General features: G+C 35.5%; 2 protein-coding genes across 2 annotated transcripts in view; one reads left to right on the forward strand and one right to left on the reverse strand.

Annotated features, from left to right (window-relative positions):
• Positions 1-19,168, forward strand: part of LOC6645476 — a 40,372-nt gene that overhangs the window by 13,281 nt on the left and 7,923 nt on the right. Inside the window, exon 3 of the mRNA XM_002068060.4 lies at positions 17,111-17,334. Within this exon, the coding sequence (XP_002068096.2) occupies positions 17,111-17,334 (224 nt within the window). The remainder of the gene's footprint in view (positions 1-17,110; positions 17,335-19,168) is intronic.
• LOC6645477 (gustatory receptor 68a) lies at positions 8,739-9,950 on the reverse strand. Its single transcript, XM_002068061.1, has one exon. It carries the CDS (start codon positions 9,948-9,950, stop codon positions 8,739-8,741), a length of 1,212 nt encoding a protein of 403 aa, XP_002068097.1.

Consider the following 19,168-nt stretch of genomic DNA (forward strand, 5'->3'; position numbering starts at 1 on the left):
CAACAAGATTTCAAAAATTTAATTACTAATTCGGTGTTTATTTTTTTTGACTTTAGACTATTTGATTAAAATGAAATATAGTATAAGAAGGAAATGTTTTAATAGTTTTTGCAAATAGTAACAAAAATACTTAAAATTAAAATTAAAATCTTGAAAAAGCTTAACAGAGATATCTAATAGAAAAGCTTAAATATGATATAGAAAATAAAAATTATTCCTATTATTCCGAACACCTATAAAGGGAGAATAAATATAGCCCTAAGAATTTTCACGACTTTCAATATATAGTGACTCAACGGAAGATTTAAAGTATTGATTTTACAGTTAATACAATAATATAACAGATTTTTTTCATAACTATATTGTTATATTTTGGAATTACAAGAGAAAAGCCCCAAAAAAAACCTTAATCAATTAAGGTTATATATATTTTAAGTTCTTAATTTAGACAATATAAAGAGCATTAATTGACATTGCAAAATGAAATGTGTATGTGTGTGTGTGTGTCTTCTCGCCATACATTTTAAGTAAGAGTGATAGAAGTGGAAATTTTTGTTGTATAGTGCTTTATATTAACATGGAAAGGACAATTGCTTGACACATTTTTTCTGAATTAGGTAGGCTGTGACTGAATTTTTCCTCTGTGGAAATTGTTGCATTTCCATCGATCGATATTATTTTTCACTGAAAGTATTTACAAAGTCGCTACAAGAATGTTTGCTTTATGTGATTTTCTGACAATAAAAATTTGTTTGAGCAAATGTAATAAAAATGCCACAAAATACAGCAAAAAAGGCCACAAAAAAAAAAGCAAGCAAAAAAGAAAAAAATGAAGGAAATGTTTGAACTATAAACACATATCAAGAAGCATATAACATTTTCTTTTCCTGAGAGTGAGTGTGTGTGTGTGTGTGTGGGTGTGCGGGGGTGTGCGTGTGTGTCATTTACATTCGACATATTGTGGAATAAACAACAACAAATAAATACCATTTTACGATGCCAATGTCAATGTGCATACATAAGCAAAATAAATATCTGTAGGTACACATACATACATACATACATTTACACATAAGCACATGCATATGTATGTAGTATATATGTGTGCATATTTATATGTAGTTATTTTAGTGTTTTGTCAGCAGGGCAGTGCATAAAAGAAATAACTTGAACATTGCGAGTCATGCAAATTATTTCCGTATTTTAGCATTAAATCATAATTAAAAGAAATTTTCAAGTGAAAACAACTTATAACAAACTTTCCTTGAGGTTAGCTCCAACAGAAGAGGAGACGGAGGAGCGGAGGTTGGAAAAAATATATAATAATAATAAAGTTCATTGCATACTTATTTGGGTTCGTTTCCGGCTGCAGCTGCAGCTGCAGCTACAGCACGACTAATTGCTCTCTCCTGCTTTTGCCTCTGGATGTTGCGATGAAATTGAAATCTCGTTGATGCCGCACAGTGTTATCCAACTTAAGCAAAAACAAATTCCATTAAAATAACGGTTCCTTTAAAATTGGCTAACATTGTTAGGGACTGTTGGCAAATTGTATGAAAATTTGATCTATAATTACATTTTATGTCTTTGCTAAATAGATTTGATCTGAAATCACTGTGCTTGCATACATACATATATATAAATTTATTTCTAGACTCTGCCCTTTTTCTTGCTCATTTCCGGCGACAAGAACGACAACGCTTAGCTTTAGCTGCACTCACTGCGGTCACACACGCATACACAGACACAGAACTTTCCTCTCACCACCTGCGCCTCTTAAGCCCTTAGCGTCCCTTTTTTACTAGGCTGTCCTCGGCAGTCTTTTGTGGCCCACGTGGCGTGTACTTAATTTCCCATGCTTATAGCCAGGCGCGTTAAAACTTTGCTTTTTTTCTCTGTCTCTCTCTCTCTTTTTCCCTTTTGCTTTTTGCTGGCCACATTTCTGAGCTGCACTCTACTCTTTTCTGGATAGAGTAAAGAAGTACCAGGGGTTGGGCTTTGGGATTCCGAGGAGTGGTCGTTGGGCGGTGGCGGATGGAGGCTTTTCAACTCGTTCAACAAAAATTTTGCACAAAAGTTTCATAATTAATTTCATGTTAAGTGGCAATGCGAACCCCTCTCAACCTCCCAACTTCCACCTCCCACCTCCACCTTCTTCTGCTTGGTCCTATAGGCGACTACGACCTACTACTTCACTACGTTCAGTTTTCCTTTTTTCCATTTTGCTTCTTGTTCTTCTTCTTCATCATCATCGTAGTCGTCGCCGTCTACATTCGTTCACTATATGTATGTGTATATAGTCTGTATGTATATGTATAATTTTGGTTGGTAATGTCTTTAATTTGAATTGTCATTTCCTGTCTCCAACACTTCAAAGTCTCTGCGGTCTCTTTGCCACCTATTTGACACGCCCACCGCCTATTCTGCACGTTCAACTTGATTAGCGTAACTTCTAATGACTCGCACGAGCAGCAGGCAACAGCAGCAGCAGCATCAGGCAAACTTGTTGGCCCACAAACACTCCCACACACACACACACACACACCTAAGTAAATACATCTGTAGTGTGTGTGTGTGTGCGTGTCTGTGTATATGTAAAAGAGATACCAACTCTCTTCTGTATGCATGTGTGACAATATTTTTGTCTTGCCAAGTGGTTTTCATAATTACTTTGTGTGCTCAGGCAACAAATTTTTTTTTTTTTGTCAGCATTGACTTACTCAGCCAGAAAGAGAAAGGATCAAGTGGGAGAAACTTGGGAAATCTGCCGTTTTGAAGGGAATAAACAACGTATTAGTATAACTTTGATGGATGGACATAGATTAGCATTAGGAGTATTACAACATTTCAAATTATTTTCCTAATCATTAATCCGTAGAGTCATGTAACAAATGTTACAAGCTTCCGCTAAATATTCGAGTTTTGTACACTAGGAAGTTTAGTTCAAAACTAAAACTTTGTGAAAATCTAAAGAAATTTTTCAATATCGTTTAAGCAAATGAGACAAATTTTGCTCCCATAAGTATGCAACATACAGTCCGAGAATTCGCAAAGAATTGTTAAAACAAATAAAAATGTGGATACAACATAGAAAAATATATAATTTTCAAGTTAGAAGCCATACTACCAATACTTTTCCAGTTTATTGCATACTTAAAGGGACAAATTTTTCCCATTTCACAGTCCTAAAATGAGTTTAATTGTTTTTCTTTCACATTCAAAGACAAGACAAGAAACGGACTTTGTCGTAGAATATAAAGCCTTTTTGAAATTATTATTGCTAAATTGAATTTAATTAATTAAATGTTTTTGTTTTTGCTTTCGTTGATGTTATTATTGTTGTTATTCTGTATTTTTATTTTTTGCAAAAACGACAGCAATTAACGCACAGACAAAAACGTATCAAAATCGATAATAGATGAAATAGAAAAGCGAAAATGAAATTCAATTTGAAAATTTATTATCACAAATTGGCTGCAATTTATTTACGCCTTATTTATGGCTAACCAATTAAAAATGGATCAAAATTACCCAAAAACCAAATACGAATTCAAATACACGAATTAAATGCCCGAAAATATTGATAAATGATTTGCCCGACCCACAATTCGTGGACAATTTCACATTGTTTGCTGCCGGGTGCAAGGATAAGAGAGGAGAAGGAAGAGTCCCATCCGCCATTCACTGCGATGATGTGGTGGGGGATGTATGTGAGAGTGCTTCACTAGCTCCACCATGAGATGCCAAAGCATCAATAGTCGATTTGGCATTGCCCAAAGGCTGCTCCAACTCCTATTCCTATTCCTGGTGATATTCCTGCTACTGTTGTTGTTGCTATTGTTGATTGTTAGTTGTTGGTTGTTGGTGGCTGCTGCTGCTGTTGCTCTTTGGCTTGCTATTTGGCCAAAAATTGTTAGCTACAAATGGCATTTATTATGCGTTTGCTTGATTTTTGCCACTGGCTGCAATTTATCTTCCATAAACATTTATCACTTTTTCCTTTATATTTGACGTCTATGTATTTGCTCTCTACGAATATCGCGCTGAGTCATCACCAATAGTCAAACAAGAATTCAATTGAATTACCAAACTATTGGATACTCTTAACTCTTCTTGATTAACTTTATGATGTTTTCCATACTCAAATCTCCCTTTCTTATGTGACTCTTGAATCATTAATATTACAAACGACTAAACAAGTTCTCATCATCTAGCTACTTTACTTGTATGCTTAAGTTCTTAAATATTAATGTTGATAATGTTGTATTAGCTTAATTTTACGCTATATTTCCACCCTCTGGGTCAATGCAGAGTGATGAGTTTACCCTTAGATTATGGATCTATGAGTGATGAGTTTTCCTCCTTCTCTTAATCATTCTCCTGCATTGTTGTTGTTCTTCAAGTAAATCATTTTTTTTTTCTTCCAGTCGAAAGAAACGAAATAATAATTTACACAATGTTAAGTAAAGCAAATGATTGCGGCGTTTTGTATGCTTCTGGATTTTTAGAAAATTAAAATTTATTGCTCACGCAAAGCCGCTTCCTTTTTCCATCTTCGTTTTAGCTCCTACCCAATTTTTCTCTCTCTCCTTCTCTCTCTGTGTGTTTGTGTGTTTTTTTCTTGGTCTTAAGCGTGGGTAAACCGCAGCAGTATTAGCAGCCCTTTCTCTTGAAACAAATTTATTTCGAAATATAAGTATGCACGTCTGTATGTCTGTATATCTGCCGCAGTGGACCAGTTGGTCCCCGATGTCTGTGCACACACCCCCACAATTTACCACAACTGCCAGCAGTGCCACCACCATCACTAGCAGCACCCATACCATGCGCCAAACCAGGCCCCCACGTTTTAAGTCCAAATCCATCCATTCAGATTTATGCCATACAAAGAGCAAAAGTTTTATTCCATTTCTTGGTCGTCGACAGTTGTTTTTCTCACAAATTTATTGGCAGTGGGCCATCAGCGCAAATGCGAATGCGAATGCTTGAGTTGGGTTGCACTGGGCCTGGATTGAAGCAAACACACACACACACACACAGAGTCCGAGAGTTGGAGTAGTCGGGGGAAATGTTTTTGCCAACGGCAACGTGACATATTTTATAAGATTGTATAATGCTCATATTATTGCAAAGAAAGAATGAAACCAAAACGAAAAGAAAATTTGCACAAAACCTTGTGAAGACTTTGACACAATTGGTTGGGTCAAACGGAGACGAACGTCCGGAATACTGAACACTAAAGCCTTAAATGTATATATAAAATGTCTCGGAACGATAAGAATTCCATGTCAATATATTAGAACGACGTACAATGCGTAGACCATAGACGAATGCTTATTTTGTCTTCTGTTGCCAAAATTTTACACATCTCACGTTCAATAGGCAGCTCGAGAATTGAGAATGAATGAATAAAAAAAAAGCATGTATGTATATATAATGATTAATCTAATTGTGCAAGATTTAGTTAATTCTCTCTTGCCATTTGCTTCAAGTTTTACCCAATCCAAATTGCTTCTTTAGCAGAGACCTCAAGTGGCCTTAAAGGTATGGTTTACTTTAAATTTGAAGTCGGTCATAAGCTAGAAAAATAAGTAAAACAGCTAGTCTCTTACCGAAAATTCCATAACTTAATGATGTGATGCATAAGAAATGAATTGAATTCCTTTTTGTATTTTGTATTGACACACTTTGTTGCATACTTCCAGGCAAGATTGGTAAATCAAGTGAAACTAATATTAAATATATGAACACAATGCATATACATATGTATGTATGTATGTATGTGGGTGTGTGTATGTGTGTACAAATATACATTCATACATATGAATACGAAATCCGATGAGTTCTTTAATTGATAAATCTAATCAAATTTCTGGCGTATCTTCTGTTTATGTCATGTAGCTCAAAAGCACATAAAATAAGTATACAAAATTCTCTTTTATTCCCCACCAATCCCCCGCCATACTGTGTGAACAGATAAGAGTTAGGATATACAAAGGGGACAGAGAGAGAGAGAGAAAGAAGGAGAGGCGTTGCGGTGGGGACGGCGGCGTCCTTTTCTCAGTTAAGCACGTGGAATCCCTTTTGTAATCAAATGCACAGAAAATTTTATTCTATTCAACAAAAACAAAAGTCCAAAAAGAGTCCACAAACCTCTCTGGGCTTTGTATCCTGGGTTGGGTTGGATTTTGTTGGCTTGTGTTGTGTGTTGGTTTGGTTTGGTTAGGTTTGGTTTGGGTTGCGTTGAGTTGAGTTGAGTTGGATTGGGCTGAATTGGGTTGGATTGGCATGGGATGGGTTGGGTTGGTTTCTATTCTATATCATCCGTACTTTCTCCCCCATCTCGGTGTTCCTCTATCACTTTGTATGTGTGTGTGTGTGTGCGTGATCCACTTAGGCGTTGCTGAAAACATGGCAAAAACAAAATACAAGTGAAAAAGAATAAAAATATAAGAAAAAAATTCCCGCGCACTTGCAAAACAAAAGCAGGCAACAAAATTATCTGCCGGGCTTGGCTTTTGGTTCAGAAAGAAAGAGACACAGAGAGAGAGAGAAAAGAAAAAATAGATATAGAAAAGAATATTACAATAGCATCAAAATAAGCAACAACAACAACAACAATAACAACAACAATAACAACAACGGCAACACCAAACAATGCAGTAATAAACTAGCGGTAAAACTATGCAAACAAAGTTTTTCTCTTTCGCTTAAGAAAAATCCAATAATTTTTGCAAAATATTTATCTCAGACGCGAACGAAATTTAATTAACAAAGAAAAAAGTGAATAGGAAAGCCAAGAAACTAAATTGAATAGATCAGCAAAGGAAAAAGAAGAAGAATGAAATTAACAAAGTTTTTAATCTACTCTACTAAATAGTTTAAGCCCTTTAGACAAAGATCAGAGCATCAAGTTGGAAATATATTTACCGATTAAACTCTTAAACTATTTCTTAAGATCTTTCTATAGGAAAATAAATTAATACATACTTGACTTTGAAAGCGTATAAAATCTTCGATGTAGCTAATGAGCTATATAATGATAATTTGTCCCTTTTTTTTTTAATTTTTTTTCTATTTGCACAAGTTCTTAATGAAAAATTTGTCATTTCTTCGCATAATTCGAATGCCCATTTCAACAATTTATCAGTCGCAGCTGCCAAAACTTTTGTGCAAACAGGCAAAAATAACAAGAAGAAAGAACAAAAAGAAAAAAAAAATGTAAAGAGGAAAACACTGAAAATGAGGGAAAAAGGACGAGAAAATCCTTCATCGTCTGTAAAAGTGCGCAGAGAACAAAACAAAAAAAAAAAGGGACAAAACTGTCGAAAGTTTTAACAGTGACCATTGTCAATCAAAAAGAGACAGCTGAAAATCAGGCTATGATCAGATAATGGCAGAAAAGCTGAAATTAAAATAACAAAATGTCAAAAATCATTTATAGATTGATTGAAAGGATATTATTTGGATATTTGTTTAGTAACTCGATGTGAGGAAACCTTTTTAATAGCCTATTTTAATTGAATTTAATGGAAAACTTGAAATATATGTTACACTTTTCGTTTGATAGGCGGCAATATGCCTGATTATTGCAATCAACTGAAATGAAGAGGACAGGAGAAAATGTCCAAGGAAACTTACTGTCCACCCCTCTCTCTCTCTCTCTCTCTGTGTACAGTTTACTTCTTTCCTCTTGCTGTCTTTCTTTCATTAGTGTGTCACTTCGTCTTTTGTGGTCATGCTCGAGTGGTTTTTGTTTGAGGTTGCCACATCTTTTGCACTTTCTTCTCCCGAAAACTGACAAAAAGTTTAATGATGCGTTTAAGTTGCACAAGATGAAGCAAGAACCCAGGACGGGAGGGGGCAGGCGGAGGATGGACTGAACTGGTAGAGCTGGTGGGGTGACATTTGCCAATTGGCAATGGGAATGTGATGAAGTTGACGCTTGGTAATAGCCATAAAATATCGAAAAGTTTGACACTTTGCAAAGTATACAGTAAAACAGACAAACAGACAGACAGACATAAGACAAGAGAGTCAAAGAGAAGAGGTAGAGAGAAATATCTTGGATTTCTTTTGATTGATTCTCATTGCTTAAAATCGAGACAGTGTTATTTCTCTAAGGCGAGCATAAAAATAAAAGTTTAATCAAACTAAAAACTTTTTTTGAAAGCAAACTAAATATGAAATATATCAATGAAATTTCGGATTGTAATCTTATAGTATATAAAAAACAATATTCTTGGTAATCGTGAAACTTTAGTTTTTATATCTAACAAGTTTAAAAATTTGGAATGATAAAGTTGTAACTTCTGTCAAAATAAGTCGCAAGACTTTTATAAACAGTGCCGGATTAAGCCAGCGCGCGGGTTAAAACCCAAATGTATGTTTTTCATGTCATAATGTAAATTTAAAAAAAATTAAAATCCTTTTAATGTTGAGTTAAGACATTATTCTAACTGTAATAAAAATGCCATGCGTTTTTCAAATATTCCAAAACTTTACTAAATGACTAAATATTTTGCCCTTTATTGGTATTTTTTCTCTTCGCTTGAAAAGATAACTTGATAGTTAGAGTAATTGAGATTCCAATTCAAAATTTAACTATTTTGATTTCGAACATAAACTATTAGAAATTTATAAAGTTGAATGTATTGTGTTAGTTAGTTTTTTTCAAGTGCCTTTTGATACTTTTTATTGAACAATAGGTGCACAGGTGAATAAATACTTAGTAAAATTTAATTTTTAGCAGCGGACGTCTCAATGGTATCCTCCAATTTGGAATCCTCTAGCTGCTTGAATTGTATCAATATGACCAAATAGGTGGTAACAGCTGAAAATATTTTAAATAATGTCGAATTATCGATGGCAAAGAAACCATAGGCTGTGAATTGAACATCCTGATTGATGCTCTTGGTTAGATATTTATCAATGATATTTTGAAACTCTTTGCTTTTGCCATACACCCGAGATAGTATCTGGGAGGTGGTATTGGCCTCAGAGGCCAAGGCATCACAGGAGCTGCATATGATAATCATGGTGGCTGTTTCGGCAATAACCCAGGCACACGATAAGCCCATGGTATCCTTGACATTGCTCATACTGGCTGTACTCCGGAGTGAGGTCAAGGTGGCAAAGGCCAGATAACTCTGATTCGTGACCGTGTAGAAGGAGAAACCGAAGAAGAACAACAATGACACGCCCGTTACCGAGTTCATGTTCTCGGCGATGTAACGAAACTTACAAAACATCTCAATCAAGTTGCTCAATTCGCGCCAGTTCTCTTTGTCATAGGTGGGAAACTTCTCCTGGCGCCTGGTGAACTCATCCAGGCGGCAATTGAGGAACTCAATGCGCTGGGCCAGATTCATCAGTATGATCCTCAGATAGATGGCAAACAAATAGGAATAGACCAGTTGCAGGCTATAGACAAACATCACAACACATTGCCTCTCTATGTCCATCTCGCTGAGAAAATGGACATAGTAGAATGCCACCACAACAACACCAGCAGATGATATGGCCAACAATGTGCCCAACATACGGCAACTGTATTGCCTCTTAAAGCCATTCACCTCCAGATACTCATCGATTTTGGCTATCTCACGCAGAGTGCGACAATGTTTGCCGCCATTGTGCACACTGGACAGGACAATCATGGTGTAACTGCAGATGCAGAATAGTGTCTCGATGGTGCGATTGATTTCCTCGGTGTCTCCCTGTATGGCTGGCGATTTGCTAGCTGTCAATTTGTATGCCCATGAGTCAAATAAAACATCCTCGCAGAACATTATCGAGCTAACCATCAACAGAAAAGCCACAAGATATCCATAGATTTTACCACCAGTTTCCAATTTGAAGCTTTCCTCTTGATCCATATTGAAAAACGGTATCAAAGCAAAAACCTGTCCAGGTTTCACAATGCTTTTTAGGTCTCTTACAATTTTCATGGCCACGAATATAGTAAAAAAGTTGACGACTACTTTCCACCGATTTCCACAATCGAATGTGATACAAAAAATTCCTCACAATATTGAATAATAAGTGTTATTGTCATCAAGTGTTAGTCGGTAATGTGGTACTTAGCAACTAAGTGCATTACTTATTATTGATTTGTCAGAAATGGCATATAATCTATTTATTTCTCACCCTTTGGAAAACTTTCATTTAGTTTTCATTACAATTTGGTCAAGGTAGTAAAAAAAGTGAACCATTTGAAACCATTTAAAAGATTGCTGCATTTAAAATAGAGAGGAAACATTTAGTTTTCTCTCATTTCTTTCAATATGATGACATCAGGCAAAAAAACCAAACGAAACAGCAAAACATTTTGCCTTGTTTCTTAGCCGAAATCTGTATTAACCATAAGATCTCTGTAAGAAGTTGAGCCAATTGAAGGCAATAGGCAGATAATGAAGTTCTCGTTCTGGTATTTCTTCAACATTTTTTAGACACATTTACTTCCAAAATAAATCATTTTCAAATAATAAAGTATCTGTATTCTTTGCTTAATCAATCTATTGTCACTTCATTTAGTTATAATTCTCAAGCAGTTTTAGCGTATGGCAATGCTTAACTGGTTTTTAGAAATGATAAGCGATGAATACTATCCAATTTTTGTCGGATTTTTATAAAACAAGTATCATACGACTAATATATATATATTTGTATATTTGAAACTAAAATTCATTTTACCCATACGAATACTTCTAATACATAAAAATAAAAAGTAATAATTCAAAAGTTCTTCGTTTAAGCCAATCCAGTTGATTCACTCCTTTGCCAACTTTTAGTATTTTTTCTTTATTATCGCCAAATTTTTCAAGATTTTGGAACTGACAGAAGTGTTCTTAATTGTTTTCTCAACATTATTATTTTAAAACTTGATTAAGCTATTAATGAAGGCCAATTTGGGGATTGTAAAACTAAATAGTTTGTTTCCATTACATTGATAAACCGCTGACGGGGCTTAATGATAAAAAAAGTGATGATAATAAAAATTATAATGATGAGCCATGTAAAATTGATGGACGGAATCAAAAGTGTTCGCTCATTCTCAGTAAGATTATAATCATTATGCCAATTGCCTTCACATCCAAATTCAAAAAATGGTTAGAGGATAGCTGACGAATGAAGGGAAATCGGCCAACCGAAAAGCATTTACTTCAATTATTTCATTAAAGCAAAAGTCCAGAGGCGGCGCATCATCTGGGCAAGTAAACGAATATATATATATGAATTTTCGGGGGGAAGGTCCAGGCGGATGAATCGCGGGCTAATGGAGCGTGTGAACTCACTCGGCACCAGTTGGTCGGCTTAGTCAACTGTGCTGCTCCGGCTGCTCCAAATGATGACATCTTCGGGTCAGTCGAATATTGAAGCTAGAGGGCACTTTTACACTCGGCAGAGGGAATGTGGGAGAAGCAGAAGAAGGATGTTAGGTGGAGTTGGGTGGAAGGTTAACAAAAATTCAATATTGAAGCGCAGGAAATTCATTGTTTAACCTTTGTTGCTTAAATTGCTCAAATTCCTGGCCATTAGTTTGACAAACGAGCCAACGAAATTATTTTGTTGCAACGAGCAGATTTCAGATAGAACTTTTGCCCGCAGGCCAAAAAACCACCTAGGCCACCTACCTAACCTACCATTGTGCTCTCTAGAGCTATAGTCGATGGATGGCATTCACCTCCCGTCCTCACCCGTCGATCCCATCACGACCATCTTCTCTATCTCCTCATATATAGTTGGCTTGCTCCTGTTTTGCGGTTCTCCTCCTCCATTCTTGTTTCCCTCCTTCTCCTCTGGCTGCGAATATTCTGCTTGCAAGTTTTGCCTCCTGAATTTCTGTCTTGGATTTTAGATTTTCTGCCATTGCAGCAGATTTATTTGCGGTTTTGCATAATCACTGAAAATTAGTTTAAAATATTTACATTAAATTTGCATTTCAATGTTTTGGCGGTCAAGCGAATTGAAAGCTCTGGAATGCGAATAAAGAAGAGGTTGTCAGAAAGAGCGAGGGAGATAGATGACGAGGGAGAAAACGAAAGCCTTTTGATAATAGTAAACTTTTAAAATATGCAATTTTAAAATACATAGAATCATTAATTAGGCGAAATCCAGATTAATGTTGAAATATTTTTGGGTTACCCTTCAGATGTCGATTAATGACTCGGATATTTGAATTTGAAGAGATTAGAATGAGCAAAATGAAATTTGCATTATTATAGCAAGATTAACGAAAGCTTCAAAAAATTAATGTCGGCGATTGAACCTTGAAAATGAAAACAGCAATTTAATTTCGTGAATTATGAAACTAACAATATATTTTAACTTATTTCTTTAGATATGCGTAAACAAATTGTAAGCCGATAGATGGAATCAATAGGTATTAAATCGTCTCTGAAAAACATTTTTCTACAATGTTTCGTGTTTTATGTTTGGAATTTATATCTAAGAAATTTAATTGGAAATTAAATTTAATTCTAAAGTCATTATTTTAAATATATGTCTCACAAATGTTTATATTTCATATTTCATTAATGCCAACTTTACACGATCTTCAGTGAAGATAAATAAATTCAGTTTAAAAAATTTATCTCAGGTGGTGTTTTTCATTTCAAATATTCTTCTTTGAAACATTTCGCTTCATTTTGACCTGTTCATTTTAAAGGATTTCTGTTTATAAACAAATCTTTTCCAAATCCTTTTTCTGATTGATATAGTCATAAATACACTCGAAAATTATACTTCAGTCACTTTGGAATCATCCAATCAAAAGATACAGATTTTCGGTTCAGTGATTTTCGATAAGGACCTCCCCTTTGGATCCGTTTATCATTATGACTTATTCCTTCATTAAATTTCGATTCGTTTTTGAGTCATATTTTTAATCATCAGGGACAATAACTTCTGTCATATCACTCGCGACTCTTTCTAACGGCATATTTTCAATGAATGAGACTGAGTTTCCAAATTCTAAGTCAAAACGAAACGGTAATGAGAAATAAATTAATTGAATGGTTTGAATATGGTGTAAAATGGCCATAAGGTATAAGACTTTGTAAGTTGGAAAGTTTGTTAAGATGCACTTCAAAAATTTCATTTCATTCTGTTGAAGAGAAAATGCATATCGTCGACGACATATGATGATTGAGTTGAGGCAAACCAGAGAGAAAGTGAGAAATACAATTTCTGCACCATTTGAATGAGACCAAACTGACAGAATGAATGAGATAGAGACAGACAGACAGAGAGACAGACAGATGGAAAAGGAAATGGATAGAAGGAGACAGATAGAAAGATGCGGGGTAGAGAATGAGGAAGGAAGGCACATAGACAGACAATTGTAAAATATCAATTACAGTGACGAGTTGAGGAGTAAAGTGCTTTGTTGTTGTTGTTTAGAAAAATACTTCAATCATTTCTGGACAGGATTGTCAGCGTTCTGGTATAAGTGTGTGTGTGTGTGAGTGTGTGAGAGAGAGTGTGTGTATGTGTAGGGATTATCATGCAGCTGTGCTGAGCTATGCTCCCATGTTCTGAGTAAAGTGTAAGACAAACGATAGCCCCGCTTATGTTTGGAGAAGGATAGGGAATGAAGCCCATGTGACATCCGTATCCATAGCTCGGAATGAGGGTTGGCAGTGATGGTAGATACATTTTCTATAAATTAAGGCATTTGCTGGCTGACACAAATGTTCGTATGTTGTTGTTGTTGCCTTTGGAGTTGCCATTCGAGTTGAAGTAAAGTGAAGCCTGCCAAGCAGACAGGCAGGCAAACAGGCAGTCAGGCAGGCGGTGAGGCGGCAAGTGAAAACAATTCCATTTTACAGTTGGTTCGCGGATCTGGGAAGTTGAAATTGCAACCAGCTTCAGGGACATCACACAATATCCATACTCCATTTCATGTATGTGTGTGTGTAAATGCTTTTCTTCAATTTGTTTATGCAATGAAAAAACTCGGACTGAGTTTAGGGCTTAACATTGATAGCTTGACTGGCTGTCTAACTGGTTGGCAATAAGCCAACAAAAAAACAAAAAAATGACAAAAAACCAAACACAAAAAAACAAAAAAAGACACAGGAACATGACATATTTGAAAATTAGGGATAATGTTATATCTCGGGTGTTGGTATATGAAATCGTCTTGTATTTTATGTTTTTTGTTAGCAATTGTTGAGATTTGTGTAAAATATTGCCTACTTTTCGGATGGGGCATATTTATATGTATATATATATTTTTTTTTTGTTTTTGTGTAACTTTAATATTTGTCAAATCGAAAATAAAGCACAACAAATTGTTGTTTGAGCAAAGTATGAGAGTAAATGTCCCTGGGACTTAGTCTATCAATGGAATGGACAAAGTGAATACACACATGCACACACACACAAACATACACACACATAGTATACATGTATGTAAGTATGTATGGGCAAACACAGAATTCAAGTTGAGACATCGAATGTTAACGAAAAGAAGCATGAAATAAGACAAACATGACAGGGCAGGGCAAAGCAAAGGCGAAGCTGGATGGTATGGTATAAAATGGAATGGGATAGCACATAGGTAAACATCATTTGGCTCTCGCCAAAACCATCCCACTGGAACATGTGCAGCAGCAGCAGCATCATCTTTCCTCATCTTTCAACGAAATCAACGCCAAAAAAAGGAAGTCAAAGCATATCCCACTTTCTGTCTTCCCTACATCTACTGTCAATGCTTCTCCTCTGTATATAAGAATATCTGTTTTTTTTTTTTTTGGGTAAACGCATTAAAGACCAGCAAATACATCCGGCAAATCCTCATTCTCGTGCCCCCTGCTTCGGCACTATATGTCCTTAGCCGGAAACATTAAGCCAGTTGGTGAGTCGAAATGGCCAAAAAACCCAAAACGAAAAGTAAACGAAATCCCAGCAATGGCCATGCCGACTTAGCGCAAGTTATGATGCGATGATGCGGTGGACCCATCGACTCGAAATTCTATGACAAAATTTCCAGTCGGATCTAAATGTTAATGTAAAAAGACAAAAAAACCAACATAAACCAGCTACGGCTCAGATTAGCATCACTCTTCCTTCCTCTCTCTCTCTCTCTCTTTCTTCCTCCTTTTCTGCCTATAAATGGAAAATTAATTTACTTTTCAGGAAGAAAATTGATAATTATTTTCGAAACAAAAACAATTTATTCACTTATATTTATTGTGAAAACCTTTTAAATTGAATTGCATTAGCATAGTGACAATTATTTTGCATTATATAGTAAGCAACTTTTAATTAGTTTTAATAGGCAAAAAATAGAAAGAAAAAAAAACGCCAAACTATTTTGTCGAGGAGTATTTGGGTGGGAGCAGCGGGCGGGGGGGCATTTTAAGTGCCAAATGCATTAAAATGAAAATGGTAAGAGACAAAATTTTCTGGCCAGCTAATGCAAATGAAGTCAACGTGTGCCGCCAGTTGAGTTTTAAATGTGTATCTGTAGGTGTGTGTATGTGTGTATGTGTGTGTGTGTGTGTGGGGTTGAGTCTGGCCTTTTAGGTATAGTGTGGTAGATGGCAGCAGTGGCATCAGCTTATGTGCGCCTGATTTCAGGCAATTTCCTGCTTAGCAACCGCTTCCGCTCTTTGCCGTTGTCGTCGCCGCCGCACTAATTCAATTTCGTTTCAATAAAACGCACACGAAGCGACCAAAACAGAGAGAGAGAGAGACTGGGTGAGAGCCCACAAGATGATGGAACAGCAGGACAAATGGAGGATAGAAGCAGTGCCCATACACACACACACACGGACACACACACCTAAGCAATTTACTGCAAATTCGTTTTACGATAGCAGAAGGAGTCATGTGTGAGGCAAACGTTTCACAAATGTTGTCGTTGTCGCGTTGCCAACTTCAAAATTGAATTCAAAAATTGAATTGAATTGCCGACAGCACCTTCACCTTTTGTTTTACCATCCCTGGACCGACCATCCATCCATCCATTCATTCATTCATTCAACACTGTCTGTAGTCCCGAATCCCTGCAATCATTGCACACTGGTCCTAGCAAAGCAAAAACTTATTCAATTTGTTACAAAACATACAACATTGGTTGAATTTTTGTTCAAACCTTAACATTGATTACAATCAAAAATGTCTCTATCTTATCATGTATCGTTTGTTGAAATGTCAACACAATTTTTTGAGCTATTTTGCTTCACTGTGAGTCGCCAATTGTGGTGCCACATTGAGTCCTAGGATGGCATAGACAGTTGCCCCTACATTATATGTAATTGGCAATTTTGTAACACATTTCGCTTTGATCTTTTGCCGCTGCCATCGTCAGGATGGCAGATAAAACATTAAATGGGTAGTAGCAGTACACTCACACACACACACACATACATTGGAGGTAATGGTAGTAGTCGAAGTAGAATATTTTCAGTTGAAATTGAGGCCTTTAGGCATTACAATTCTCATTCTCGTTCTCTTTTTAGCCAGGCTAATGATAAGTCTTCGTTTGGCACAATCTAAAGTTGTAAAAATGCTTATTATTATTTAACTACAGCTTTTTAATTAACTTAATGAAATCGTCGAGAAATATTCAACAAAATGTCACTTTCAAGTTTTTTGTAAAATGATAACGGTTTTTATTTATCTTTATATACGTTTGTACATGGCTACAGAGAATGAGAAAGAAAGAAAAAAACTAAATATAGTCAAAGCAGTTTATAAGAAACATAATAATGGCAACGCAACTAGTAAGCCCAAGCACAGGAAGCATGTGCAAGTAATACGGCCAAACGAAGCGTAAATGAATTTTTCATTCTTCCATTAAAATTTAAGTGCACATTTTCCGGCACCGACTGGAAAACCATTGCAGCAACAACAGCAGGAGCTGAGCAGCCATTAAGCCAAAAGGAAGTTGCCCACAGAGTTGCTTTGCTTTGCTCTCCTCTGCTCTGTTTGGTATTTTTGGTAGCTTTATACATACATACATAAGTTGATAACTTAAAAACTGTGTGTGTTTTGAAATGATTTTACCATGGCAATTTACAACAAGATCAATTTACCTCTCTAGAAACTCTTTTACAAAATTTAATTTGTTGATCGTTTTGTTTGATTTTCATTTCAGACTATATGCAATCACTATGCAAAAATCATTTTCTTCAGCAACTTTATCGAAAAATTGATGGCGCCGTTCTCTGGTCACAGAATGAACGTAATCTTGATTGCATAATTACCTTCCAAACGCATTCGGTTCTGCAGCGTTTCATGTTGCGTTTCGATATGCTGCAATTGGATTGCAATGATCATCTTTTAGTCTATGATGGAGCCCATGCTGTATCCACGCCAAAGGTAAGTCTTAAAGAGATTTGGTTTTCAAATTAAAAGTCGTTAATAAAAAAAAAGAGATGAAATGAAGTGAAAATCTTTTTGGCAGTTTAGTTTTATTATATTCAGTTGATTAAATTGATACATTTACAGGTAATAATAAGAAATTCGCCTTCAGAGAGTTAGTAATTATTATCTTTGGATTTTAAACAGAACATGCCCTAGGGATGTGTGCCTTGTTGTTGTTGTCGTTGTTGTCGTTGTTGTCGCTGTCGGCTGTCGACGACGACGACGACGTGTGTAAAATGTTATATTAGCAAAATTCAAATTTGCATATGCAAATCAGAGGAACCTGCTTATTGATGCTCGAAATGAAATCCTTATAAATATTTACCATACCATAAGTGCTGCAGCAACATTAACTACATACATAAATACATGTAGCCACATACACATACACATACATATGTATCTCTCTCTTTGTGTGTGTATGTACATATATGTATATGTTTAGGTATCCATAGTATTTATGTAAATTTATATAGTTGGTGGGATTGATTTCCCTGGCAATAGCTAATCATTGTTAGGTTTGTTTGCTCATCAAGCCCACGCACATTATAGTACATCATCATCAAGTAATATGCAAACTGAATACAAATTAGTGATTATTCATCCATTTAAGTGCTTATAATTAAGCAAAACGACTAGTTTAGTCAGATAGTCGTGGTGATATGTGGTAAACACATTTCGAATTTTTAGTTATTTTATAAAACAGAAAGGTAAAAAAATGAAAATGAAAGTCAAACAATTTCATAATTAAGTTATTCATTTAGCTCACAAACAAATACATTGAAACTTCCATGTACTAAAAGGTAGTGCCGCGGCGATAATGGAAACGATTGTGGATAACGAATCCTTTTTTTTCCATGTGTTAAATCAAATATTTTATCGATTTGCCAATCAAATTGATGCAGATGAATGATTGAAATTAGATTTTCTTTTCAATTAAAACATAAACTGTAAACCAATAAATTTGTATCATTTCATTAAGGCCAACATTGCGTATACGTGTTAAAGGTTGCACTCGCCCCATTTTTTGATGCATGCTATATTTTTTGATATGCCATCTTATATGTTGCTTATTGCAATACAGAGTTTTAACTTTTGCTTAATGATGGCAATAAAAATGAAAAACAGTGATCAATCAAAACAATCGATTACATTTTATCCAACTTTTACTATTTAAGCAATTATCTGTAGGTAAACACTGCGTATACGTAATGAAAATTTACACTTGCCCTATTAAGTATGCTATACTTTTTTAATATGCCAACTTATCTCTTGCTCAGTTCAAATGAGAGTTCTGGCTTTGGCTTAGTAATGGCAAATACAAATTATTCGATCGAATGACTAATTTAAGGTTCGCAATTAAATTTTGTAACATTGTTTAACATTTAAAAAAAAAAACATTTAGTAGCACTTAATTCGTTAAATATTTACTTAAGTTACTCGGGCCCAAAGCGCGCTTAAACTACAGAAATTTGGTATCAAACGAAAGAGAAAAATTCCACGAGCACGACCTCAGGTGCGCCTTGGCGATTTATTATGTAGTTTTTGTGTAATTAACAAAAGGAAAATTATGTTTTTAGCGGGATTATAGCTAAAAGTAACTATTTCCGGCTAAAAGAAGTTGTCAAATTTTGAGATAGTGTTGCCAGATGCCAAATGTCGGATACTCGAATACGCGCGCTTTTCGAAACCTTTGTACGCACTATTCTCAACAATCGAAAATATTGTTGAGTTTACATTACTTCTTGATTTTAGAGAACAAATATAGTTCAGAATACGATATTCGGCT

Source organism: Drosophila willistoni (assembly GCF_018902025.1).
Source record: "Drosophila willistoni isolate 14030-0811.24 chromosome XR unlocalized genomic scaffold, UCI_dwil_1.1 Seg143, whole genome shotgun sequence".
Taxonomy (NCBI): Eukaryota; Metazoa; Arthropoda; class Insecta; order Diptera; family Drosophilidae; genus Drosophila; species Drosophila willistoni.

Bases quoted from the DNA above. Each gene is read 5' to 3' on its own strand.
- LOC6645477 (XM_002068061.1), bottom strand. From the start codon at position 9,950: ATGAAAATTGTAAGAGACCTAAAAAGCATTGTGAAACCTGGACAGGTT.